The 27,969-nt window shown below is 41.5% G+C and overlaps 2 protein-coding genes across 8 annotated transcripts in view; one reads left to right on the forward strand and one right to left on the reverse strand.

Annotated features, from left to right (window-relative positions):
• Window positions 1-1,157: 1,157 nt before the first annotated feature.
• ube2b (ubiquitin-conjugating enzyme E2B (RAD6 homolog)) lies at window positions 1,158-26,719 on the reverse strand. 3 transcript variants are annotated; one of them, XM_085995681.1, is made up of 6 exons: window positions 26,635-26,719; window positions 16,202-16,282; window positions 12,721-12,746; window positions 11,114-11,203; window positions 8,075-8,163; window positions 1,158-3,952 (listed from the first exon to the last, which is right to left on the reverse strand). In XM_085995681.1, exons 2-6 carry the CDS (start codon window positions 16,225-16,227, stop codon window positions 3,824-3,826), a joined length of 360 nt encoding a protein of 119 aa, XP_085851807.1. In that variant the 5' UTR covers window positions 16,228-16,282; window positions 26,635-26,719; the 3' UTR covers window positions 1,158-3,823. The 3 variants fall into 3 exon arrangements, with proteins under 3 accessions (XP_085851807.1, XP_085851806.1, XP_085851808.1); XM_085995680.1 differs by lacking the exon at window positions 26,635-26,719 and adding an exon at window positions 25,956-26,162; XM_085995682.1 differs by lacking the exon at window positions 26,635-26,719 and adding an exon at window positions 16,472-16,492.
• A 59-nt stretch (window positions 26,720-26,778) lies between these two features.
• The window catches only part of LOC147114087 (cyclin-dependent kinase-like 3), a 170,872-nt gene continuing 169,681 nt past the window's right edge, over window positions 26,779-27,969 (forward strand). For all 5 annotated transcript variants that reach the window (XM_085995679.1, XM_085995675.1, XM_085995676.1 and 2 more), the window contains exon 1: window positions 26,779-27,712. The gene's annotated coding sequence lies outside the window, so the exon portion shown is untranslated. The remainder of the gene's footprint in view (window positions 27,713-27,969) is intronic.

A 27,969-nucleotide genomic window follows, 5' to 3' on the forward strand; every position in this document is an offset into this window, starting at 1 on the left:
CCGAAAGCTAGTGATTTCAAATAAAACTGTTGGACTATAACCTGGTGTTGTGTGACTTCTTAAATTTAAGTACTGTATTGCTCTTCAGCTGTTAATTAATTTTACATTGTATTTATTGTCCGATATAATTTAGCCTGAAACATATGAGCTTATTTTAACTACCAACTGTTGTCATTTTGCCCAATGCCTTTACAAGATTAAACTTCAGTTCCTAACAGGCTCACTGCAAAAGGTGGCCCATGAAAGTAGCCTTTGCAGTGTGCAAGAATAAAGTGTTGGGACAGCCTACATCATAACAATTGGTGACAGTTGATACGGTTTAAAATCAGGCTGTTCAAAAGTTCAATTAAAGTACATTCCCAGAAGCAGACAGCAGTACAACTAAGTACCAGAAAGACCAAGAGTTAGTTTGTCAGCTGAGAAAAGCCAGCACCATCATGAAATTGAAATGTGCAGACTGGTAATTTAGGAAAAAATGGCACAGGTTTGAAGAGGAAAAATATCGCGCAAACATAAGATGAAAAGGAATATCAATGTAAATAGGAGGCTGAAGAGTCAGTGCTATCACAAGGAGGTCTGTGCAAACGAGGTGGAAGCAGCTCATCGACATATGCTTCTACTGGCAAAGGCTTATCTGCTGTTATCAGCGAGATGGTCCGCTACATTCAGTGCACGCTAATTTTGCCATATCTAATCTTATTCCAAACTTTAAAAAGGGAGAACATAGATTGATTCTTAATGGCTTTTGAATCAAAACAAACCACCAATGGAACAAAGGAGTTTGGGCAGCAAGGCTGGGTATAGAAAAAGTTAACCCAGAATGTTACTTTAAACTGCAGGAGTAGAACTTGGGGACACATGCTCAAACAGCAGAAGGATACTTTTAGGACTGATGTCAGGAAATCTTTCTTCCCACGGGGTGATCAATGTGTGGAATAAACAGCCAGATAGGAGTAGTGGTGGGAAAAACCCTGGAATGATGTAAGAAACAACTGGATGCTAAACCAGGGTGATGTTAGGATCTCTCTAGATGGATGAATCAAGATGGCCAAATGGCCTTCCTCAGTTGGAATTACAGGTATCTTCTAATTGCTTTCTCAATCAATGTATGCAAAAAATGTACAAGACAATACAAGTTCATTACTACTATTTTCAAAGTGCTTATATTCTCAAAGTAAAGCTTTTATTTTAAAAAAAAATCTGAAAAAGTGTTTGCATCAATACATATTGTACAACATACAAGCATCATGAAACTGCAGAGCCCAGAGGGCTATAAACATTCTCGCCAGTGTTACCTTATAAAAATGCAACACAAGCCCGTCAATTGCTCAATCGTTTTTTCAAGTCTCCAAGAGGGAGATAAGAGTAAAAACAAGGCAAAAAAAAAACCTCGACAAATATTACAAAGTTGATATCATTAATCACTTCCCGTATAAAACACTTGTTACACTAAGTGAATGAATCATTTTTTTTCAGCAAAATAGATGGCGACCGGTTACTACTTTTGAATTACCTGAACAGAATCAAATACATTTCCTTCACTGACTTCCTTATAAAAAGCGCTGTAGAATAGAGTACAAAAATGTTTGATGCACCTTAAAGGGGGCTAAGAGAAAAAAAATACCTCTTTACAAAAGAAATAAAAGAAATCCTTTATACAGCATTAACAGAAATAATTAATTTTCACAAAACACAGCAGAAAATGGAACCCTTTGAAAAACATTCCAACAGTCCAGTAGGAGTACAACAGGCAATTACAGTCAAGTTAATTACAGCAAAAGCAGAAAAATAATGAATATTTTCACACTCATGCATCACTAAACCGATCTCCAAAGCTCCTCAAAGGGACCGACCGATCCTCACCTGGGCTACCCACCTCACCATGGTGACACAGCTAGTAGTGGTAAGGCCGTGAGAATTCCCTCCTGGAGAATACACAAAACTGTGGGTGCTTCCTACCGAGCATTTACCAATAAAGATGGATGCTTTTAATTTTCTGGCTGTGAAAGGGGCTCAGTAGCTGACTTTCCTTTTTTGATAAGTCTCTTTTCAAGTTTGACTGTCGGGAAAGCCACCCACCATTATTTGGTTTGGGGGGGGGGGGGGGTGGAGATTCTGTGCCAGCGTGGCACAAGAGGCACGTGTGGAGACATTTACAAGATAACTGCTTGCCCCAGAACTTAATTTGGAAAAAAGCTGGGCGTACTCTACACATTACATTTTCATACTTGATTTTAGAAATGTTTGAAAGCTTTTTTTTTGCCAGTGTATTTAGTTTTGCAGAGCTGAAACAAAGTATCATCTTAAAATGAAACGCCCAGCTTTACATCTGCACAATACTGTACACAGAACATCCCTAAGCACAGTTATTTCTTCAGCACAGGAAAGAGCAAAGTTGTCCCCCATTTACAGTAGCCACTAATTAGACAATGAAGATGTCAAGCAGCAAATTAGGATTATTGTTCCTTTTAATAACAAATTTGATTTTTTTCTCTCTGGAGTACAGGATGCCCATTATCAGTTGAACAAAAAGAAATTGAAGTGGTATTTAAATTAAAAGCCTCACTTGGATGGGCATCAGGAGATATCATCAGATTTGGCTTTGAAGCTCTTACTATCAAATAACCTACCAACACTCACTGCCTGTCTAAACTTGTGAGAAAAAATGGACACGTGGTTTGTCAGCACCTGTGGGATCTCACCTCCCACAACATGAATGAATACCTCAAGAGGGGGAAAGTGAATATTTTGAGAGGGGAAAAAGGATTTTTTTTTGCTAGAACAGATTGTCTGGTGTGAAAGAACATTTGAAGATCTCTCCCAAGCGTAACATAATTGACTCGTGGAAGCGGACATATATATGCTGGCTGCCAATTTTGCCAAATTCCTGAATTTAGTTGTGCTTTGTACAGAGCATCTGCAAATGAGAGATATATCAAAAATCATAGGTAGGCATTAGTCATCCATAACAGGTATAGAGCTATAAATTATTACAGTTCTGTGTGCACCTAGATAATAAAAGCACCTGGTTTGCTTGGTCTACACAATCAAGCTTTCTCTGATTTATGACAAAGTGCTGGCTAGAAGTACAGCTGCTTCCAGTCACATTGTGCCAATCAGATTTGACAGATGGTACAGTTTTCCCACGTGATAAACTGATGCATTCCCCCTCCAAAATAAAATGCAAGATCATGTGGGGAAAGAATCCTCCCATTGGGATGTAGTTCAGCTCAGTTGTATTGCAAAATTGTATGAAAAGAAAAAGCCAGCTCACTACCAATCTACAGTGAGACTTGCATGGCTGTAAAAAGTAGCTCTCCATTAAGCCAATGTCACAACAGGCTGTTCGCTGTTGCTGAGCAAATTACATTGTAATTGCTCTCCTCTTCAAATGTACTTCAGGTGTTACATCTGGTGATCAGGACACCAGCAAATAATATTGAACTAGAAGTTTAATTTAATGGATCTCAAAAATCAGGATTTGCCTCAATTGTTCGGACTTTGCTGTTAGCAATTCAACATTTCACTCTCACGCATATCAGTGAGGTGCTATTACAGTAGTTGATGCAAAGATGGGTCAGTGATGATGCCTAAACAAGGAAAGAGACCAGAGTGTACGAGTTTATCAAATACTGCTTACAAAGTCACATCATGCAACAAAAGAACCCTCTAACAGCACAAACGTTAAAGGGTTGAAATTCCTTAAGAATGTCGGCAAAGAACGTATGCAGACTCTTCTGCCAGTCTTATGACACTTTTTTTTGCATTTACTCAGGTAAAATAATGCATTGGGCAGTTGGCAGAGGATTCTTGTTGCTGTAGGTTAGCAGTCACTCCAGCTCTGCTCTACAATAGCAGATACTCTCTTCTCATATTCCCGTTTGTTTTCTTGGTAAAGCTGTGCAGCCTGGCTATTTGCTGGACTATTTGGATTTGGCTCATCAAGTAGGGACTAGACAAGGAGAACAAACAAGTCTGGGTTAGATTTTGACATTTCACTTCTATATCACACTGATTTTTTTTAAGCTTTACTAATAGTAAATAAAACTTAACCAAAAAGAAAGTCTCCTTCCCCCTCTGAACCATTAGGTGCCCTACAGCACTCTGCAACTAAAGCAGTGGGTAGCTGATTTTCTTCCAGACCATTGCCAATAAGAATTTGGAACCAGTTGCTAAAGATCCATGACAACATCCCAGGTGATTTTTCCTCACTCTTTCACTGTGTAGCTTCCATTTAGCATCTACCTTATGGCACAGTTGAGATTAGAATTTGCCAGGTGGACAATCTTGGGCACATGTCCTCTATGTTGGGAGATTATTTTTTTTACTAAAAAAGGTGAGGAATCTCAGTGCTGGGTAAGGAAACACTTCCATTTATTTTGATGGTATCATGCAGTAAATAGAAAAATTTAAATCAGTTAAGAATGATGTGCTAACTGGGGTTAAGGCCCCTCGTTAAGTCAGAGTAAAGGGATCTGTGACAAAAGGAGGAATTACTGTACTCTTTATATATTAGAATCAAAGCTGCTCTTCCTTTGCCAGATTCAAAATGGGAGTCTTGGGTGCTCCCAGGTGATGTGTAGCACAAGCTAAATAAAGAGTAAAGTTTCAACAAATCTGCTTCAACAATGTACCTTAACCCCAATCTCTGAACACACTTTACTGCACCATCCTGCCATCTTAGTAGTGAGACTGAATTTAGAGTTGGACTCTGGGTAGTTTCATACACTAGGAACTAGGTTGAGCCTGTCACAAACTGTTTTCTCTAGATTTGTGAGAAAGGGGAACGATGGGGGGGGGGGGGGGGGGGCGGGGGAAAGATTAAATTAAATTAAAATCAATCTCAGATCAGTCCAGGCTGAATGCAGGAGCCCCATTTTCTAAACAACTACATTGTATTCAACTTTTTCCATTTCTTCATTTGCTAAAAAGTATGTATATAGCTTTCAGTCACAATTTTGTTCTTTAATTATTTTTATGAAGAACGCCTGTGATTAGAACAGGAGCACAAAAGATCAGCAAAATCCATACATTCCTGCTAGGTGTTTAATTCTGAAGCGGAAGAGTTTTATTTTTAAGGCAATGGATATACAGCTTAGTATCAGACAACAAGGTATATTTTTCTGTTAGGGGAAAATATTTTGGGATAATCGTGGCTATGTTCCTAATGGGTGTATGACTCCACAGAACAAAACTGCCCATCAATCAGCACAATTTTGGTGACAAAGAAAGACTTGCATTTATAAAGCACCTTTGACAACCTCAGTATGTCCCAAAGCGCTTCACAACCAATGAAGTACTTTTGAATTGTAGTCACTGTTGTAATGTACGGAAATGATGGAGCCAATTTGTGCACAGCAAGGTCCCGCAAACAACAATGAGTTTAATGACTAGATAATCTGTTTTAGTGATATTGTTTGAGGGAGAAATAATGGGCCAGTTTATTGGGAGAACTCCCCAGCTCTGCTTTGAATAGTGCCAGGGATATTGATGGGGCGGCACAATTTAACACCTCATCCCATAGACAATGGAGGGCTGGGCATGACTCACCCGCTGTTGCAGATGAAGAACCTGATAATCTGCCTGCTCTTTTGGCTACAGCTAGAGGAGGGTTGGGTGTGGGTCACTTGCCCACATAGTGCAGGAAATAAACAAAATTCAAATTAGTCAAGTATGTTATGCCCTTTTACCATTGGAGTTAAGGCACTTAATTAAGACAGAGTTAGAGGAGCTGCCCAGTTTGGGGGGAGGGGGAGGGATGGAGGAATCAGAGAATGGGTAATTAACTGAAAAAAGTGCACAAACAATGGGAAACTTTCAAATCGATGATTAACATACAAACTAGTGTTTCCTTGGGTAGAAGCAAGGCTGCAGCAATAGCTGGAATTTCAGAGGTGAATAATTAAAATTGAAGTGAGAGGCATATGACAAATCTAGGGCTAATACAAAAGAAAAATCAAGCACAATACAGAAAATAGAAGTAAAAATGATTAGATGAGCATGAAGAAAGGCTAGCAAATAAACAAAAATAGAAAGGATGTTATAACAAAAAAGTTAAAGAAAGGGTAGGGTCAACTAAGAGATAAGAAAGGAAATTTTCTCATGGAGGATAAAGCAATACTAATGAGTACTTTGCATCTGTTTTCACACAAAACATGTGGCAGTGGAATTAAAGGATACAAGAGAATGTGCTGGAGCAATTGGATAGTATAACTATAGGGAAGTAGTACTGAAAAAGTTGATGGAACTCAAAAGTAGAAAAGGCATCAAGCTCTGATGGCACCCCCCCAGAATGTCACGGGAGTCAGAGAGAAAATAGCAAAGGCTCTGACCACAACCTTTGAAACATCCTTGGATATGGAGGTTGGAATGTGGGCTTGCCAATGTAACACCTCTGTTCAAGAGGGAGAAAAGGATAAATCGGTAACTACAGACCAGTCAACCTAAATTAGCAGTGGGTAAGATTCTAGAAGCTAAAGCATAGGATGAAATACTCGCTTAGAAAGACATTCTTCCTCTTAAGGACTGCCAGCATGGATTTATAAAAAAATCATGTCTTACAAATTTTAAATAGTGTTCTTTGAGGGAATAATGGAGTATATTGATAAGGGAAATACAGCAGATGTTATGTATGTGGATTTTCAAAAGGCATTTCATAAGGTGCTGCCCTGGAGGCTTGTTAATAAAATTAAAGCTCACAGTATTAAAGGGAATTGGGTATTGTGGATAGCAAGTTGGTTTAAATGGACAGAAAACAAATCAGTGGTTAACGGATTGTTTTTTGGACTGGAGGGATGTAAACAGTGATGTTCCACAAGGGTCAGTGTTCAGATTACTGCTCTGCATATTATGTAAATAAAAGGATTTAATGTGGATTGGCTAAGGGGGCACAATATCAATTTGCAGGTAGCAAAAAAGTAGAGAACAAAATTAACTATGAAGAGGACTGCAAGTGACATTGGGCCTGAATTGGCGGTCGGAGGCTTCCTGCGGGCAGATGCCTCCGAACCGCAATAGTGGTTAGCACTGTTGCCCCTCAGCGCCAGGGACCCGGGTTCGAATCCGGCCTCGGGTGACTGTCTGTGTGGAGTTTGCACATTCTCCCCATGTTTGCGTGGGTTTCCTCCGGGTGCTCCGGTTTCCTCCCACAGTCCAAAGATGTGCGGGTTAGGTTGATTGGCTATGATTTAAAAAAAAATTGACCCTTAGTGTTAGGGGGATTAAATACGTGGGGTTACGGGGATCGGGTGGGATATGTGTTGGTGTAGGGGTTACGGGGATCGGGTGGGATATGTGTCGGTGCAGGCTCGATGGGCCGAAATGGCCTCTATCTGCATTGTGGGGTTTCTGTGATTCTGTGAAAACTATGCACCTACCTGATGGTTCTGGGTCCACGGAGACTTGCACTCCTGGGCCTCTATGCGTACGCATGCGTAGAGGCCCACGTATCCTAGGGGTGCATGTGGCTTGCAAGCGCCCCTGGGATCACGTGGGCCGGCCCAACCAATCAGAATGGGGATTCCTATTATGCTTATTGGGATTCCATTTACGTTCGGAATCCCCATAAGCTTAATAGGAATCACCAAAAAATACATTTTAACAGCACGGAAATAAAAAATTACATGTTTAAAATTAATTAAAATACAATTTAATTAAACATTTAAAACAAAAATTTATTTTTCTTAAAAATAAGTTTAATCATTTTTCAAGGGACCAAAAATAAAACTTATTTTACAGGTTTTTGAATGATAAAATTAAATTTTTAAAATCATTTTAATATTTATTTTCACCCTTATGCTTTTACCAGGTGTAAGAGTTTCATGGGCATCCGCTGGGCAAGAGCCCAACTTTCTGCCAGCGAATGTCCATTTCCTGGGGATGCGGAGGATTTGTCAAGATGATTCTTGACAGATTGCAAGTTCCAGGTTTTCACGCATGCGCAGCACATGCATAAACCCGGAACTTGCGTGGCACTTATGGCCGTGTACGCATCATAGGCCCCGAAAGATTCAGGCCATAGTTTAGTAGATTGGGTAGATAGATCAGAGATAACATTTAATGAGAGAAAAGTTACCTGAATAGATGTTAAAATTGATGAAACGTCATAGGTTGGACTCCAGCGATTCTGCAGAATGTCTAAGCATATACTGCCATCTGCATAAACTGAAAACAGAGAACACTGCAGGAAATTTTGTTTCTCACAGTAAAAAGTTGATGACGCTTTGTGCCAACTGCAGCCGGCCTATTCCTTTGCTTTTGGAAAATACTGTACAAGCAAAATGTTGGCTATTGGCCGGACAGCAACTGTAACCAACAGTGAAGTGATAAGAAGCTGGGTTTGTAGTAACAGTTTGTTACAGTGAGGTGGTAATTAGCAGGGCACGTGTCCCATATATCTGGAGATGGTACCCTTGGAAGGTGACAGAGTGGGTCCTGGGTTGGAAAATACCACACTGTAGGCCAAAGCTGAGATGCTGGGACTGCATACAGGAAGACCTGAATCGAAAATCTTGGAAATAAAAACAGCAGGCCTATCAACATTAAAAAAAAAAGTTAACTTGGGTGTTGACCCTTTGTTAGAAATGAGTGAAAATGGACAGACAGCCATAGGAGTGAGCATGATGGGAAGGTGCTGTGGCTAGCCTGGACTAGAGTCAAAAGTTGCCTATGCAGCTTTTAAACCAGCCAGCAGGAAAATGCACAGAAGCACAACAGGTATGACCTCCACTTAGCACTTCTCCACAACAACACAGGCGCGATTGGCAGTGCAGAAATTGGAGAGGCACCGGTAAAAACATATGCCTGCATTTCACAGCACCAAGTATTGATGCTCCAATGCACTCCATTCTCTTCCAACTCCCTTCAGTAATTAAACATTAGTGAAACTCCATAATGTGCACAAAGATGCGCTGATATCAAGCACAAAATAAAATAGGTTTAGTATTTGTATGATGTGTTCAGGGTTTTAAAAATTGCCACCAGTCCTTCTTTCCCAATTCTCTGTGAACCAGACCACAAAAAAAGTTTCAAACCCATTGAGGATGATATTCAGGAACTGCATTGCTGTCCTGTTCCTCACATTTAATATACAGAGTATCATCAGAAAGGGCCCTACAAGTTCTTATAAAATTGATACCGAACATTGAAAGCCCCTGCCATAAAAGGAAAACTCCACATTCATTGCATTCAGTGTGCCCAGAGGAAGGTTGACAGCTCTCTATAGAGGATCCCACCAACAAAGGTTTATCCAAAACCTGAAACTTTATTTTTACTAATTGCCAGAGTTCCACCCCATGTACCTGTCTGAGATGGTATATACCAGCTTCAAAATCAGAGTAGCAGAAAAAACAGTTGCAGGCAGAGGAATTAGTATTTAAAACACTAATAAAGCCAGGGAACAAGTGTCACACCACAGCTTCAGGCTGTAGAGCAATAAAGATTGAGTTATAAACTCAAAGAACATTCCCTTTAAAAGCTTCACATAGTACCCTTATGGCAGAAAGGATGTTTTCATCCCATCAGTCTTTGTTGGATTCCAAGTCAAATCCCAGAAGCAAAAGGCTAGCTGCTAATTCAATGAGCCATCCAGCCCATTCGTCTTGAAGTTTTATTTAATATAAAAAGGCACAAAACTTCTTTCTCTTAGCTGCCATGATGCGACGCCACATGGCAGTGGTTAAAAAACATCAGATACATTACAACAAGTAAAAGGCAGTACACACTGCATCACGGAGTGTCTGAATACGAGATCCCGCTGAATCACTTCTGTTGGGAGATGGAAGTGCCAGACAGGGATCAGATGTTACCCACAGCGAGAGCAAGGGGGCAAAAAAATTACCACTAAAAGAAACAGTCGCCCAGGTCACTGTTATGCAGATTCTGGTGGCTTGTTGGAGTGACCTTAAGAAAGCCCCGGGACAGGGAAAAACAAAGGAATAGATGGTTGGGAGTGTAAACACATGAAATTCAGGCAACTATATTAAACAGTCAGCTTCACAATTTAAAATCCTTAAATTGAATCATTCCCTTGTAATTCACATAGCAGGTACCCTCTATACTTTGCATTAAGTATTCAATGCAATTTTGATCTAAAGCAAAAATGCTATTAAATTGGTCGGTGTCATACACCATTACGAGCGTTTTTTTTGGGAGGAGGGGGGGGCGGAGGAGGGGGATAACAATGGCACTTTTCCCAACCATCAAAAAATGGACAAGCATGGCCCGTCATGACTTTTCCTCTGGTTCTCCTTTTCCCCTCCACTGAAGTGTTTGGCATCTACAGCAGCAGAGGAATCTTGAGGGACAGAGAATAAAACCTGCAAATCTCCACTCACTGAGCTCTATACTGCTCCAATACACATCATCATCCAGTTATTCTAGCTTTCAATATGCTGCATAGTAACTCGGTTTAATTATGGCCCAGTTAGAAGATGATTTACTCAATTATCCTTGGTGGTCAATGGGAGGTTTCAGGGAACTTTATCTTTCTGGAGTATGATCTGTGGTGGGAGATTGAGTACATTGGGTAGATACACGGCAGGGCAAGTTGTACATGTCTATGGAAGAAATAAGTTCTCACTCCATGTTTCCTTACACCTCCTTATAATCCAGAACACCTCAGTGCTTTGCAGGTTCCCTCTTCTCTCATCTGTAAGCTGCTCTGATGGCTCAGTGGTAAAAACCACCAGTGCGGTAGTGAACTAGACAGACAAAAAAAGGCTCAGGGTTTGATCCCTGGTCTGTACAGAGTTAGCCAAAGTCAGCTGGGACAGTGGTGGAGGCAGGATTTTTTTTAACAATTGGTTTCAGTGTCCCCACATTTGGAGATGGAGTTATTCAAGAAAGGGAACAAATACCAAAGTTCCCACTCCTAATTTTTATCCAAAGATCCTTACTGGAAAGTTACGTAAAGCTACAGGGTCAAACTCTGCTGTAATGGCTTCCATGGTCAGTTATCTAATTCATACTATCTAGGCTTGCACATGAAGAATAGTCAACTGGGTGAGAAACCAGAAAGCTGTCATGGTACTTATACCCCATTGTGAGTCAATGACATCTTAAAGAAAAAAATTAATTGACAGGTGTATATTGTACAAGAATTTACAACACTTACCATTTGGATGGAACATTTTTGACACAAATCTAACAGTTGGAGGTTTATTAGGGTATTCTTCTGTAAATTCTATAACCAGTTTGAAAGTACCTGTAAACATTATAAAATAATTCTCCATTACACAACAAAAAAAACCTCAGCTACCAAGCAAGATGGTGTTTTTAAAAACAAATTTAGTTGTTTACTTTAGTAACAAAGTAATTCGATGGTTATAATCACTATTTCAGCATAAAAAAATCTAAAAGTGAAGTATTATTTCTTCAATATATAAAGTAATTTACAAGCAGAGTATTCATAGAATCATAGAAATTTACAGCACAGAAGGAGGCCACTCGACCCATTGTGTCTGTGCCGGGCAAAAAAAAGTTATCCAGCCTAATCCCACTTTCCAGCTCTTGGTCTGTAGCCTTGTAGATTACGGCACTTCAAGTGCATATACAAGTTCTTTTTAAATGTGATGAGTGTTTTTGCCTCGATCACCCTTTCAGGCAGTGAGTTCCAGACCCCCACCACCCTCTGGGTGAAAAAGGTTCTCCTCGACTCCCCTCAAATTGTCAGCAGATAGACATGCATTCACCTTTTTTGGTCTTTACTAAAAAAAAACTCAGAATAAAACTTCTCCTGTTACAGTTTTTCTTACCAAACTGGAACTGGCATTGCCTTATGTGGTTGTCTCTGGCCCAATGCAGAGCCATGCCGATCCATAGCCACACAAGTCTACATTCTTTTACAACCTAAGCACATCAACGGCCTTTACTCATCACGTAAGTTGCAGTGTCCTTGCTGTTGTGACTGTAACAGTTACATTGACAGGATTTCAAGTTTCAATCCCAAGCCCTTACTTTGATCTTGAACACACTGACTGTTGCTACGGTGATCTGTAACTCTCCCTCTCTCTCCAAGTCACAAATTAGAACTATTATCCTCTCATTCAATCTCCCGGGTATCTTTACTCGAGGATTTTTTTTTTTTTTTTTTTTTTTTTTTTTAAAAAGGAGTTTGCAATAAAATATCTGAGTAAATATTCCATCTTACTAAAATACCAAAGAGATATTTCTGCAGTGTGAAAGCAGTTGTAAAATTCTACATATTAGGCAGTGATGCACACATTCAAGCACCAATTCATAAAGCCTCATAAAAATCTCTCTTCAAATATGTCTTTCTTCTCCCCTCCCTAAATTCCTGCTTGATGTCAACTCTCCCCTGTAAAATACTATACAAGATGTAATTTAATGCTGCAACAAGTACAGATGACTCCCAAATGTAAGTTTAGCAATGGATTCTGTATAACTTGGTGCATTGTGGCGTGTCATGTCATTAGTGTCCCGTAACCTACTATACAACATCAGGAGCCAAGCACCTTTTCAAAAGTGTTAAACCAGCCCAGTGACCCAACATCCAAACACACCAAGATATACAGCAACACAGTTCCATACTTGCAATTGTGAACACATTTAGTTCTCAATTTCAGCTGTACAAGCTGCCAAATGGGGAATGACGTGTAGTGCAAGGAACAGAGAAGATTAATCTGCACTTTTCCCACTATTTTTCAAAATTAATTAACAAAAAAGGATGGAGTGGGTTTATTTTGATCAATGTTAACTTACCATCTTCAAAAGGTGTTCCTTCAGGTCTAGGAGTAGATGAAGTCAGGAAGTGAAAGAAAACAAGAATTAGAAATATTACACACACACATTAGGGACCAGAACATGTCACATACAGTAGAAGTAGAAAATAATAAGCTGATGGAAGATTTATGTAACATTTTTTAAATAAGTTCAGTAACATATTGTTCTTAAATTATAGTTAATTTGCACAATTTAAGACTGCTCTGCCACATGCTGTGTGTGAGCAACTGAGTCATCCACAGATTACCTTGACAACAGACATGCTGATCATAGGCCACATCAACCTCCCACGACTATTCTGAATTGGCTCCAAATCGTGCCTACCAGGAATGATTATAGTTAAAACTTTACTGGAATAAGTTTGTAAATATTGCTCCTCTGTTCCAGGTTTCCAATTGCATTCTTATCAGGATTTGCCCTAGTAACTATCAAAGATTGGAGCAACTATTTTTCCTTTAATTGTTCAAACGGAAAAAAAAGTAGAGCATCCCTGTCCAAGGGTCCCCACAGTTATTTTGCCAATCTTCTTCCCTCCTTTCCTGAAACCGTTGCATCATTCTGGGGGTACAGAACCATATAGCAGCAGTATTACCATGCCCCAATGTCCATTTTTCATGTGTAAGCCTGGACATTGAGCATTGACAGGCTATTCAACCATGTGACCATCACTGCCAAGCCTGATCCGGACCTCACCCAATACACACCATTGCACATTTCCCAACGGGAGTCACAGGCTAGTGATCAGGAGCAGCATCCGACAATGGCAACAATGAGCCTAACTGTAGTACCCCAACACATCCCAGGGATTGAACGTGGGACTGCCCAGTCTGTATGGTTAACTTCTACGCAGTTCATTTACCTACAGCTCTGAAAATAATCTTTTAAAGAGTCTTCTATTTTTGTTTCAACTGAATTGCTGAAATATCTGGAATTAACAAAAATCAAAGTGGAAAATGATTTACAATAGCTGATTATTTTAATAATTTGTATCTGGTTACTTTAATAATTTGTATCTAACAATCCACAGGATCTGTGCAACTTTTAAAACAAGCACATTACAACTCTCCCCAAAATTTGTGAATCAATGGATCAGGCGCTGAAATACAGAACAAAGATACTGGCCCGGAATTTGCGATGAGGATAACAATGAGGCTATCAGCGCTCAACGTTATAATGGAGGAAATCTGACAGGAACTTCTGGAGTACGCACATGCACAGTTAAACGTGGAAATCCAGAAGTTGTCGTCAGAGAGACCCCACTCCTCCACAGGGTGTGCTGTTGCAGTCCTCACCGATTGTTTCAGTCATTTCAATGCTGAGCCTGAGTGAACTAACTAACTTGCCCACTAGTTCCGCACTAAAAACGACTGGAAAAGTTAGGGCTGGTGCATTCAGGAGTAAATGAGTTTTTAATGGTGTGATGAGTACTGCTGAACAACCTCTCTGGCCTTGAAAAATTAATTTCACAAGTGTGGAGTCTCATTCCCTCAGAAAAATATTAGAGTTGGAGATTTTAAAAAAATATTATTTTTTTTATTTTTCTGCCTGTCTCTTATCTCTCTCCCTTAATCCCAACTGTACTTCCCAATCTTTATTTTGCTTTCTGTACATCATTTAAATCTAATTTATATTTCCTACTTTGGACTCTGTCTCAGTGAGGATTCTTCAATCTGATTGGTTGAAGAGCCTCGCTGTTACTGTCCTGTTCACAGACACCACAGATCCCCTGTAGAGGGCGCTGTACTGGAAAATACACCAGATTAAAAGGAAATCTCTGCTGACAAGCCCGTGAAAAGTCTGTGGACAGTGGTCAGCAAGGTGAACGGCGATACCGTTCCTTTGCTGCGGAGCACAAAATCTGGACCAAGGTAGTTCCTGGATTACATCCCTACATGGACCAGAATTAGTTCATCGACAAGCCGGTGCTGAGAACACAGCATTCTTAGACTAAAGAGGGGAAGACACTAGAGAGAGGGGAAACAAGAAAGTCAGCCAAGGTTCACAGTCCTCATCACTATCCAAAGACTCCAGGTGGACTGTGCGCACGTGTGGAGATCGGGTGAGGAGTGGACACGATCGAGTGGTTAGCAATGTTGCCTCACAGCGCCAGGGACCCGGGTTCAAATCCGGCCTCGGGTGACTGTCTGTGTGGAGTTTGCACATTCTCCCAGTGTTTGCATGGGTTTTCTCCGGGTGCTCCGGTTTCCTCCCACAGTCCAAAGATGTGCGGGTTAGGTTGATTGGCCATGATAAAAATTGACCCTTAGTGTTAGGGGGGATTAAATACGTGGGGTTACGGGGTTATGGGGATAGGGCTTGGGTGGGATGGCTGTCGGTGTAGGGACCGGGTGCTAGGGTTTGGATGATCAGCCATGATCTTGTTGAATGGCGGAGCAGGCTCGAAGGGCCGAATGGCCTACTCCTACTCCTATCTTCTATGTTTCTATGTAATAGCTGTAATATTCCTTGTACGGGCTCACAGGTGAAATATGGCCATTTGGATGAGGTACCTGCATGAGTCAACATCTTGAGAGGAGAAAATTAGAATTAAAACAATATATTGCTCACCATGTCTGTAAAAGTGCTCTGTATCTTTTTCACTGTACTCATTTTGTAATCCATAAAGCATTCAGTAAAAATATTAAACTTATTTTGGTATGAATGCACTCAAATCTGATCTGTGTGTGATTTCTAATCTTTAAAGAAAGAGATATTAATGCCTTCCAAGTTGAGAATGGTGTGATAGTTCTATTTCACACACCAGCTACCATTAAGACTCCTCTGGGTGGAGCTGCTGAATTTGGTAGCAAATTAGGAGAAGCTTTGTGCTTTGGACATGCACCTAAGATGTCGGTTGTGTCTGCTCCAATCTAATTTCATGCAGGATTCTTACAGGCAGCAGACTCTCACTCCATAGCCTGAGTGGGATTTGAACCCAGGTCTCAGCAGTGAAACAACAATACATTAACCCACTGCACCACCTTCCCCCAAAATATATTTTAAAAGCTTGAAGCGCCTTGGTGTAAAATGATCTATTCTTGGTGTATTTGTAGCTGTAATCTTCAAGTATTGCCTTGCTTTCTGCAAGGTCCGTATGATACATGTAAAGCTCTTGGTGAAATGAAGGGTCTTTTTCTTTTTGCTGTTGGTTTACTCCCCTCTCCCCACAGAGACCTCGGTGACCCAATAAAAATCACCCAAATTCCAATTCAAAGCACTCACTTAAGGAACATGCTGTAATAGGTGAAAAGAAGTCAGTGGGTGAAATGAACAGAGACAGGTGCTTACCATAAAGTGTTTAATCAAACATTCTCCCTCTCTTCCAATGGTAGCAGGTTTGAGTCGATAGGTGGGTGCTTGAGAGAAATACTGGATGTTTTTGTTTGGCTCCATCCCTTAGTTAACACTAAAAGCAAAGCAACGTATATCACCCCCATCCACTCTGCCTCCAACTACTCACCCAAATATAACTGCATTCCAGGACATTATATTATTGTCAGAAGGTGCACCACTAACACCAGCCGGAGGATCCTCTTGCAGCCTAGTCAGACATAGTACATTTAAAAACACAAACGTAACACTTCTGATTCATTAATCCTTATTAATGACAAGTTATCGTTAAACAGAATAAACAGAAAATTACTCCACTCAAAGTGGGTCCTGTTGCACATTACACACTGATTTTCAGAGGGCATGGCATGCATGCAACTTGTTGATTAATCATACCCACTTGAATAGGTATTATATATAAAAATCGCCCATCCACATGTGATTCTCTGATCATAAATGTTGTTTTGTCCAAGATTTTTTAGATGTGAACTGTGCAATTCGACCTCTCCGTACCAAAATAGGGAAGGCAGAGCAAAACTTGCTCCCAGGCATCAACAAATTATGCTCAAGGCAGCCACTTGGGTGGGTGCCATACAATGTTTTCACTCTCCAAGAGCAGCAGCTCTCCTAAGATTACAGACTTGTCATGCCCTGCCAACTCCTGTGACAGCACAACAGCCAACCATTTAGCCCGTAACACTGCCCCATATTTTGTCAGTCACTAAATTATTTTACAATATTGAGGTATCAGAGCTGAAAATGTTAACTTGCCACATGATTATAAACCTTCCCTACTTCAGCTAAATTATTGCTTAGGATGGCTTTACAGTGCTCACAAACCTAGAGAGAAATGAAAACCAACTCTATCACTACAGGAATTACTGGAACATCCTCCGTGTTCATAATAGTCTCTAAAATAGATTCTAAAACAAGTTATTTTTAGAAAATGGACATTATAAATAGAGGCAGAGCTTAATCACTCATGGGATTAAACACAGTTAAGATCCAGTGTCCTCTATTTAAACACGTCAACCAAGGCGTTGGTTGCTTGATTACATACTTAGTTTATGTTATCTGTAAATGCCACATTTTTAAAAATTGCTTTCACCCAGTTTCACAATACACTTGTTACAAACAGAGTGGAAGCAGCAGAATACAAAAAACACAAACATCATTCTGGTTTGATTTTTGAGACGAGTGAGCATATTTGTTTTGTGAATTATGTTTGATAGTTAAATCTTCCTCTACACTGCTCCCATGTCAGGAACTGCATGGGTTAGTTGCAGGGCAAGGCTCTCTATTTACATCATTAAGTACTTCCAGGTCAGATACACCACAGCCAGCTTCAAAGTAAAACTCAATCAACTCTGCCCCAATAATGTTCCTTAGCTGGACCCTCAAGAGCTTCTCCTCCTGCAACAGTGTGATGTAACTTGACTCAACATAAAGTTACTTTCTCTCCTCCTCCTTCCTTCAACTATTTCTTCTCTTCTTGGGACATGCAGAAACTGCGTGGACAGAGTCTAAAGGTCTGCACATCCCAATGGTGTTCAGCGACTGTTTGGTGATGACTGCTTCCTCATATTTCCCCCTCTCCTTCTCCTTTGGGGCAAAAAGACCTGGCTCTGTTTATTACCTCCATAGAAACATAGAAGATAGGAGCAGGCCATTCGGCCCTTCGAGCCTGCTCCGCCATTCAATGAGATCATGGCTGATCATTGAAATTCAGTACCCTATCCCTGCCTGCTCCCCATATCCCTTGATCCCTTTAGCCTTAAGAAATATATCCAACTCTTTCTTGAATATATTTAATGAACTGGCCTCCACCGCCCTCTGTGGCAGAGAATTCCACAGGTTCACCACTCTCTGGGTGAAGAAATTCCTCCTCATTTCAGTCCTAAATGTCCTACCCCTTATCCTTAGACTATGACCCCTGGTTCTGGATTCCCCGACCATCGGGAACATCCTTCCAGCATCTAGTCTGTCCAGGCTTGACAGAATTTTATAGGTTTCAATGAGATCCCCTCTCAATCTTCTAAACTCCAGTGAGTATAAGCCCAATCGACACACTCTCTCCTCATACGTCATTCCTGCCATCCCAGGTATCAGCCTGGTGAATCTTCGCTGCACTCCTTCCATGGCAAGAACATCCTTCCTCAGGTAAGGCGACCAAAACTGCACACAATACTCAAGGTGCGGTCTCACCAAGGCCCTGTACAACCGTAGCAAGACATCCTTGTTCCTGTACTCGAACCCTCTTGCTACGAAGGCCAACATACCATTTGCCTTCTTAACCGCCTGCTGCACCTGCATGCTTACCTTCAGCGACTGGTGCACAAGAACACCCAGGTCTCTTTGCACTTCCCCTTCTCCCAATCTATTGCCATTCAAATAATAATGTGCTTTCCTGTTTTTGCCCCCAAAGTGGATAACCTCACATTTATCCACATTATAGTGCATTTGCCATGTTTCTGCCCAATCACCTAACCTGTCCAAATCGTACTAGAGTTTCATGACATCCTCCTCACAGCATACCCTCCCACCCAGCTTTGTGTCGTCTGCAAATTTGGAGATATTGCATCCAATTCCCTCGTCCAGATCATTAATATATATTGTGAACAGCTGGGGTCCTAGGACCGATCCCTGTGGTACCCCACTAGTCACTGCCTGCCACTTGGAAAACAACCCGTTTATTCCAACTCTTTGCTTTCTGTCCGCCAACCAGTTCTCTATCCAAGTCAATACCTTGCCCCCAATCCCATGTGCCTTAATTTTGCACGCTAATCTCTTATGGCACATAATCCCATATGGCACCACAACGGAGATCAGGAGGCCAAGGAAGTTGTTTGGGCATGAACCCATATCTCGCCAGCCTTGGAGCTGTAGCTTTAACATGCTGGCCCACATTACTGCACTTTCAATAGTTCTATAAAAATAACTGGCAACTAATCTACAAACAATTGCCCCTTTTAAAGAATCAATATATAGGCTCCTCTGATGGCTCAAGACAAGACACTTTGCTTCTGAGCCATACAGACTAGTAGGTGTCAGGTTCAATCCCCCAGTCTGTGCTAAGTTGAAGGGATGGTAGGGCCTCAGTACCCATGAGTAAAGGGGTAAAAAAAAGAAAAAAAAAAAAGCCACGGTTTCCACACTCGAGCACTCGACAGTAACTCCCGCTGGAAGTGCAAGTGCGTGGATGCTGCGCGGGAAAAGGATCACACTATTCGTTGATATCCTGTACTGTCCAATAGTTTGTAGGCACTCATTCTCACAGATCACACATGAATTATAGCTATTTGGATGAAGGATCAAAGCCGAGAGAAAGAGTCAAAGTGTTGGAGAGGAGACAATCAAAATTATTTTTAAAGCATCAGACAACATTGTGAAATACAGAAAATAGATTTACAAGACTTAATTCCTGATTCAACAGGGAACATCAGAATATAGGACTGGCACCAAAGGAGATGACCAAAAGTTCTGAGCAGTTCCTGTACATGTACTTAAGCAAAGACAAAAAGTGAAACACTATTTTCCTGGTATCCCTGTGATAAACACAATCTGTAGCTGAGAGGGAAGTTCATTTGTTTCTAGCCCTTCACCACTACTGCTTAAACTGCCTGGGAGGACGCACAGCAGAGATTATGAACTTAATGTGTTGTAGGGAAAGAAAGCACTACTGCAAGTCTACCTCTCACCAATTTAAAATCCTCACCCTCATCTACAAATCACTCAGTGGTCTCACCCCACCCTAGCTCCACAACAATCTCCTGCTTTCCATTCCCTCTTGTACCCAGAGTTTTGCCTCCTTTACATATCCCCTTCCTCTGCTCCACTATTGGTGACAGAGCCTTCAGCCATCTTGACCCTATTCGCTGAAAGTCCCTCCATCTCACTTCTTTTCTAACAGCCTTTAAAAGCCTTCTCAAAACCCTCGTCACCTAACTCACCCACGAAGGCTTAGTGCCTACTTCTTACCCCCCTCGGTGGAGTGCCTTGAGAAGTTTATACACTTTATTAAAGGTGTTGTGTAAATAGTTATTATATTGCTGTTTCTTCATCAAGTTAAGCAAGGTGTCTTTGCCAAAGAGGTGGCTCCAAGATGCAAAGTGCAGTGATGTAATCAAGGAACCAAGTCAATCCTCTGTGGTAGACTCAGTAATCAGATTCCTGAACCAGGGAGGTCCGCAGTACTCGAGCGCACTATTAATGATTGAGCAGCCAACCTCACTTGCTAATGAAACCTGGAGGAGTAGGCCTGTCACCGGGGACCATGATACTTTGTACTTGCCTGCAAATAACCATTCAATGCAAGCCTCCGATTGGACAAGCAGCAATGTTCTGGTAAGCTGCATGGTTTTAATTGATAAAACTTCACATGGGAAGAGGGCCTAAGCTCTGCCAAGCTGTACCTAATGTCTGGACTTGGGTATGTGAGATGTTTGTGCACTCCATAATGGGCGAACATAAATCTTACAAGAGTGCAGATTGCTTAGTATCTTGGTTGGATGATCCATGCCAGACACCTAGCTGATTAAAAAACACAGGGCCAACAGAACAATGACTACACTTCAAATGTAATTGATTAATTGATTTTAAAGAGCTTTGGGATGAACTGAGAATATGAAAGAGACTATATAAATGCAAGTTCTTTTTTTTTTTTAAAGTGAACTTCCAAAGCTCACAGAAGAAATAAAAATGTCAATGCATTCTGGTAGCACTTGCCTTACCATCAACTGCCACTAATTTGATTGAGTTTTGGCTTGTAGCTTTTGCATGATATGAAGAGGAACTTAAAAATACTGATATTCTAATTACATCAGTTGACAGGCACAGTGTACTGTACAAAGAAAATATACAATCACTCCCACATACACACACTTAAAAAGTTCTACATATCTAGCTAGAGATTTTTTTAAATCAGTATGTTTTTACAAATAGCACATCATGTTCAGTGCTGCCTCTGGACTTAGTAAAAACATAATGGCGATTGGAGATATTTGCACTATGTCCACTTCAACTGTGAAAACATTCAGCAATTCAATTGGAATTATTTATTTCCAAATGTGGCTAGTATCTGGAGGTCATTTTGAACTACATGACACTAGGGTGAATTACTGGTGGTTACACATTTGGCAGTAGTGTTGCTAGTAGCTTGAGGTGATTTAAGAATCACACCAGATTTGTACTGTGATTGTTAATCAATAAATACATTATCCAGTGTGGTACTGAGCCACGCTGACTAGCACGGTCCCTGGTTCAATGAGCTGTGTTGAATGAGCTAATCGCAGCCTGTACAGCAGCTCAAGCATTATGTTTGGCTTTAAAGAAAGAACTTGCACTTATATATAGCACCTTTAATGATCTCAGGATGTCCCAAACCACAACACCCATTTGCTAGTGACCCTTGCTGGAAAGTGTGCGACTGAATTGCGCCAGCACATATTACATAGGATATACGGCATAGAAACAGGCAATTCGGCCCAATCAGTTTATGCCGGTGTTTATGCTCCACTTGAGCCTCCTCCCGTCTTTCCTCATCTAAATCGATCAGCATAACCCTCTATTCCCTTCTCTCTCATATGCTTATCCAGCCTCCCCTTAAATGCATCTTTACTATTCGTTTCAACCACTCCCTGTGGTAGCGAGTTCCACATCGTCACCACTCTTTGGGTAAAAAAGTTTCTTCTGAATTCCCTATTGGATTTCTTGGTGACTAGCTTATATTGATGGCCTCTAGTTAAGTTCTTCCCCACAAGTGGAAACATCCTCTCTGTATCCACTCTATCAAAACCTTTCATAATTTTATAAACCTCTATTAGGTTACCCCTCAGGCTTCTTTTTTCAAGAGAAGAGAGACCCAGCCTGTTCATCCTTTCCTGAGGTGTACCGTCGCATTTCTGGTATCATCCTTGTAAATCTTCTCTGCACCCTCTCCAGTCCCTCTATATCCTTTTTATAATATGGCGCAGAACTGTACGCAGTACTCCAAGTGTGGTCTAACCAAGATTCGATACAGGTTTAGCATAACTTCCCTATTTTTCAATTCAATCCCTCTAGAAATAGACCCTAGTGCTTGGTTTGCATTTTTAATGGCCTTGCTAGCCTGTGGCGCAACTTTGTGATTTGTATTTGTACTCAGATCTCTTTGTTCCTCTATCCCACCGAGACCCGCACCCTCCAAGTGATGTGACCTCCCTAGTCTTCCTACCAAATTGTAGTACCTCACATTTGTCTTCATTTGCCAATTCTGCAAGTTTATTAATGTCCTCCTGTAATTTGTTGCAGTCCTCCTCAGTATTGACTATCTCCCCCCAATTTGGTGTCATCCGCAAATTTAGAAATTGTGTTTTTGATTCCAAAGTCTAAATCGTTAATGTAAATTATGAACAGCATTGGTTCCAGCACTGATCCTTGTGGAACACCATTACCCACCTTCTGCCACTGAATAGCTACCCTTTACTCCCACTCTGCTTTTTGTCTTGAAGCCAGCTAGCTATCCATTCTGCTACTTGTCCCTGATCAGCATTCTCTGACCTTATTCATTAGTCTATTATTATGGGGTACCTTACCGAAGGCCTTTTGAAAATCTAGATACTGTAAATGACATCTACTGCACTACCATTGTCTACTCTTGCTGTTACCTTCAAAAAATTCAGTAAGGTTGGTCAAGCAAGATTTACCCTTTTGAAATCCATGCTGACTATTCATTATTATACTTTTCGTTTCTAGATGTTCTTCTATTCTCCCCTTTAGTAGGGATTCCATTATTTTTCGTACCACCGATGTTAAGCTGACTGGTCTATAATTCCCTGGACATGTTCTATCCCCCTTCTTAAATATAGGTATTACGTTAGCTATCCGCCAGTCCTCTGGCACGATACCTTTTTCTAATGAATTATTAAATATGTGTAGTAATGCTTCCATTATCTCTTCCCTAGATTCTTTTAAAATGCGTGGATGCAATCCATCCGGACCAGAGGTTTTATCCTCTGAGTTTGATTCGTTTATTTAATATATCCCCTTCTTTTATTTTAAATGCACTTAACTCATCTCATCATGTCATGGCCACCTGTTCTATCTCCCTGGTAAATACCAAAGTGAAATACTGATTTAATATTTCTTTCATCGCTCTATCGTTACCTGTGGTATTGTCCTGTCCATCCCTTAATGGCCCTATTCCCATCCCAACCTTTTTTTTTTATTGATGTGCCTGTAAAATATTTTACTATTTTGTTTTATGTTCCTTGATAATGTAACTTCTTAGTTCCTCTTTGCCTTCCTAATTTTTCTTTGACTTCTCTAATACCTTCGTATTCTCTTATCATGCACTCCTCTGCTGTCTATGTACTTAATGTATGCCTCTTTCCTTACCCTCAATTGTTTCCTTGTGTCTTTATTTACCCATGGAGTCTCATTGGTGTTTAGTTTGTTCTTTCCTTTTAGTGGAATATATTTTTCCTGCACTTTGTTGAACACCATTTTAAATGTTTCCCATTGCCGTTCTACATCATTGTTTGCCAATATTGTTGCCCATTTTATCTTCCCAAGTTCTATTCTCAGCCCTTCAAAATCAGCTTTTCTCTAATCTAAACTTGTTGTTTGTCATTCTTATGTCTTTCTCTATTGTCATCTTAAAGTGTATTATATTATGGTCACTATTGCCTATATGTTCCCCTACTTTTACTTCTCTTATCTGCTCTGGCTCATTCCCCACAACTAGATCCAATAGTGAATCCTCCCTTGTTGGGCTTTTTACATACTGGGTTAGAAAAGAGTCCTGTAGACATTGTAGGAACTCCATTCCCTTATCCCCTTTACCTAGCTCTTCTGTCCAATTAATATCAGTGTAGTTGAAATCCCTCATGATTATTATTCTATGTTTTTTACTCATTTCTCCAATTTGTCTGTATAGTTCTTCCTCCAACTCCCTTCCACTATTATGTGGTCTGTAGACTACGCCTATTAGTGTGATTGATCCTTTATTATCTGAGGAGGATGTTGCGAAACTCCAGTACGATTTGGACAGGTTGGGTGATTGGGCAGAAACATGGCAAATGCACTATAATGTGGATAAATGTGAGGTTATCCACTTTGGGGGCAAAAACAGGAAGGCAGATTATTATTTGAATGGCAATAGATTGGGAGAAGGGGAAGTGCAAATAGACCTGGGTGTTCTTGTGCACCAGTCGCTGAAGGTAAACATGCAGGTGCAGCAGGCGGTTAAGAAGGCAAATGGTATGTTGGCCTTCGTAGCAAGAGGGTTCGAGTACAGGAACAAGGATGTCTTGCTACAGTTGTACAGGGCCTTGGTGAGACTGCACCTTGAGTATTGTGTGCAGTTTTGGTCGCCTTACCTGAGGAAGGACGTTCTTGCCATGGAAGGAGTGCAGCGAAGATTCACCAGGCTGATACCTGGGATGGCAGGAATGACGTATGAGGAGAGATTGTGTCGATTGGGCTTATACTCACTGGAGTTTAGAAGATTGAGAGGGGATCTCATCGAAACCTATAAAATTCTGTCAGGCCTGGACAGACTAGATGCAGGAAGGATGTTTATGATGGCCGGGGAGTCCAGAACCAGGGGTCATAGTCTAAGGGGTAAGCCATTTAGGACTGAAATGAGGAGGAATTTCTTTACCCAGAGAGTGGTGAACCTGTGGAATTCTCTGCCACAGAGGGCGGTGGAGGCCAGTTCATTAAATATATTCAAAAAAAGAGTTGGATATATTTCTTAAGGCTAAAGGGATCAAGTGATATGGGGAGAAGGCAGGGACAGGGTACTGAATTTGGATGATCAGCCATGATCTCATTGAATGGCGGAGCAGGCTCGAAGGGCCGAATGGCCTACTCCTGCTCCTATCTTCTATGTTTCTATTATCTCTATCTGTAGGCTACGCCTATTAGTGTGATTGATCCTTTATTATCTTTTATCTCTATCCATATGGAATCTATTTTTGTCTTGCTGATAGCTACGTCCCTTTTTTCTACTGCCATTGTTATCCCTAATAAGTACAGCTACTCCACCTCCCATTTCCCCCCTTCTATCTTTTCTAAATAGGTTATACCCTACAATGTTTCATTCCCAGTCCTGATTTTTCTGTAGCCATGTCTCAGTAATCCCTATGTCTGGTTCCTCCTAACACATGATTGCCTCCGGCTCCCCGGTTTTATTTCAGACACTGTATGCATTGCTGTACAGACCACTTAACTCATTTTTAATAGAATTTCCTCTCACTTTATGCTTAAACATCTTTTTAAGATTGTCCAGGCTCACAAAGGAGGGATGGCAATCTAGACAAGGCAGTGGAGGGCTGCTAGCATCTGTGGAACCCTACACCCAGCAGGAGAGAAAACTGGGTGGGGGAAATGTACTGCAAAATGTTGGGCATATTTTCCTAATATGTAAAATCACAAATTCATATACAGTATTGATATTTCTCCAATTTGAAGGGATAACATTCTTAAGCAACTTTAAGCACAGCTATTTTATTAGCTAGTACACGGAACAAAGGGAGTGGTAAACCCACATTTGCTGGCAGAAACATAACCTTGTGTTTAGGTATCCTTTACTGTGGTAGGTAAAATAAAACTAGGAGGTCAAATCAGCAGTATCAGTGTGGCTATCGACAACCACGGGGCTAGCCCTCTCCAAGTGTGTCCGCATATATACGTGCACTGCACCTTCCCAACACCACAGGTCGACCACCACCAGATACACACTTAGGTTTTACCTGCACCCACAGACACGGCACACACTCAGCTTGACTGACAACGCAGGCCTGGCACACGCCAGTTTAACCAGCGTCCCCAGATTGGGCACAAGCCAAGCACCCCCCCCGGACACTTTACAAACTCCCGTACGTGGCCCAATTCGTTTTCACCTTTTAAAGTCCCTCATCAGCCGCCGTCTCGCCGGAGTAGACATAATGTCGACAGTCGAACCGCGGCAAGTCACTTATGCGGTTATTTATTTCAATGTTCTCCCAGATTCACAGCAACAAAGAAGCCCCAGGTCCGCCCGCTCTATTCCGGCTTCGGCCCAGCGCCGCTCCCCACCCACCTCCCCTTCTGTTCCCAGTAAACAGCAACTTCCTCGGCCGGTAGGGAACCGTTCCGTTCTGTTTAGCCAATCACCACTCGGCACTAACTTACCCAACCAATCGCTTTGCCGATACAACCACCGCACTGACCAATCGCGTTTCAAGCCTAGTGTGCCAATCAAAACCAGCCTACGTCCCACCCTATCCAATTATAATTCACCCAATCACTGACGCGAGCACAAATCGAACAGGGGAAAAAAAAGAGTACGGGGGGGGGGGGGGGGTGGAGTGGATGGAAGGAACGTGTATTTATCTACGGACATTTGTATTCAACTTTCTTTGTTGTGTCTGTCCGAGTGGATTTTGCACAAAGATTGATATAAATGTTAAATATAATTCTATTAGGAAATAACCTGTTTTCTACCGGTTATCTTTTAATCAGTTCTATGCGCGAAAGAATACTACCCCCCCCCCTCCACCGCCATAAATAAAGGCGCCGCGTCATTAAACGCCGCCTCACCCGGCTTTTGACGCAATCGAGGTTTCTGCCGAATATCAGGACGTCACTTGGCAACGGAGGGGTGGCCGCGGAGAATGTCACCAGAAACTGGCGTGGACTTCTAGGAAGCCAAGTGGTTGTTTCTTGGGTTGGGGCGGAGGATGGTTAAAATATATTCAACTGAACCTGCTCTCACACACTGCTGAATTCTTTTGAAGTGATTATTTGAAGAAGGGACGATGAGGGCAACTCCTTCTCCACTGCCCGTCGCTTCATCGGAGTAAATGTTCTTTTAAATTTAGAACGCAGCAAAGCACGCCCATTGTATTCTTGCCTGGTTCTAACCGGCCCTCAATAAATATATTCACGCTCTCTAGAATTGACACAATTCCAGAGGTGACATTTATGACGAGCAACAGTGAGAGACAGGGAGCCTGCTTCATGAAACCTATGGAGGCAACATGCAGGCAAACAGGGCACATTATAAACCAAAATTGAGTGAGGGAATTTTAACTCCTGAGCGGGAGTGCCACTTTGCGGCTCTGCAGTGTTCCCTCCAAAAGCCAGCATAGATTAAGTGCGCAGCAAATATGGGGACGGAGTGACCAGTCTGTCGGGCCTCTTTCCCCACACCACCACCACCCTCATTCTCCAAAGGTGGAGATTTGAAAGCAGAGCCATGGCGAAGGCTGGTTTAAATGAATCGTCTCCGCCTTTGTTCGGATCGGCGTTCTATCCTCGGGTGGACGGACTCCAAATTCCATCGTTTGTAGTAACTAGGTGAGTTGCTATGGGAACGGGTGAGCACCAAGTTATTGCGCTGGGAACAGAGAGACGAGATCAAAACCATTCACAGCAGGACGATGGGTGGGGGACCGACACGTGTCTCTTGAAGTGTTGCATTGACCCCGGTCAGATTGAAAGCAGAGCAAATATTGCACCTGTTTGGTTTTGACCATCAACCGGATGGAATGTATTTGCTCTGCTAAAGAGTGATTAGAAAGAAGCATAAACACACGAATCATCGCAGGATGGATGCGACTGAGCACCACGTTAAACTAATTCGGGATTTTCAATGATTGGACTCATTTTTGTGTAGGTAGGTTGGATTCATTCTTGTGTAGGTAGGTTATGTAGAAAGGTCCCTAAAAATCGGATGCGGATATTGCGTTTAATGCACTGTAGCATCTGTTTTGCATCTTCCAAATCCTTAACCAGTAGTGCAGAGGAATGGTATGCCCCAACCAGCTCTGCTTCCGAAATTGCTATAAGTTTTGCCATTTAACTATAAATAATAAGATACACACGGTTTCAAGACCGAGCACAGTCTTCAGGTGAAGTGCAGCTAGAGGACGC

Source organism: Somniosus microcephalus, chromosome 8 (assembly GCF_052327205.1).
Source record: "Somniosus microcephalus isolate GS21.2 chromosome 8, FLI_Smic_1.0, whole genome shotgun sequence".
NCBI lineage: Eukaryota > Metazoa > Chordata > Chondrichthyes > Squaliformes > Somniosidae > Somniosus > Somniosus microcephalus.

Excerpts from the sequence above, each read along its gene's own strand:
- ube2b (XM_085995680.1), bottom strand. The coding sequence starts at position 25,999 with ATGTCTACTCCGGCGAGACGGCGGCTGATGAGGGACTTTAAAAG. Across the intron at positions 12,747-16,201 it reads TGGAATGCAGTTATATTTGG|ACCTGAAGGAACACCTTTTG; the intron begins GTGAGTAGTTGG and ends ATCTACTCCTAG. Across the intron at positions 8,164-11,113 it reads AAAAATGTTCCATCCAAATG|TTTATGCAGATGGCAGTATA; the intron begins GTAAGTGTTGTA and ends CTCTGTTTTCAG.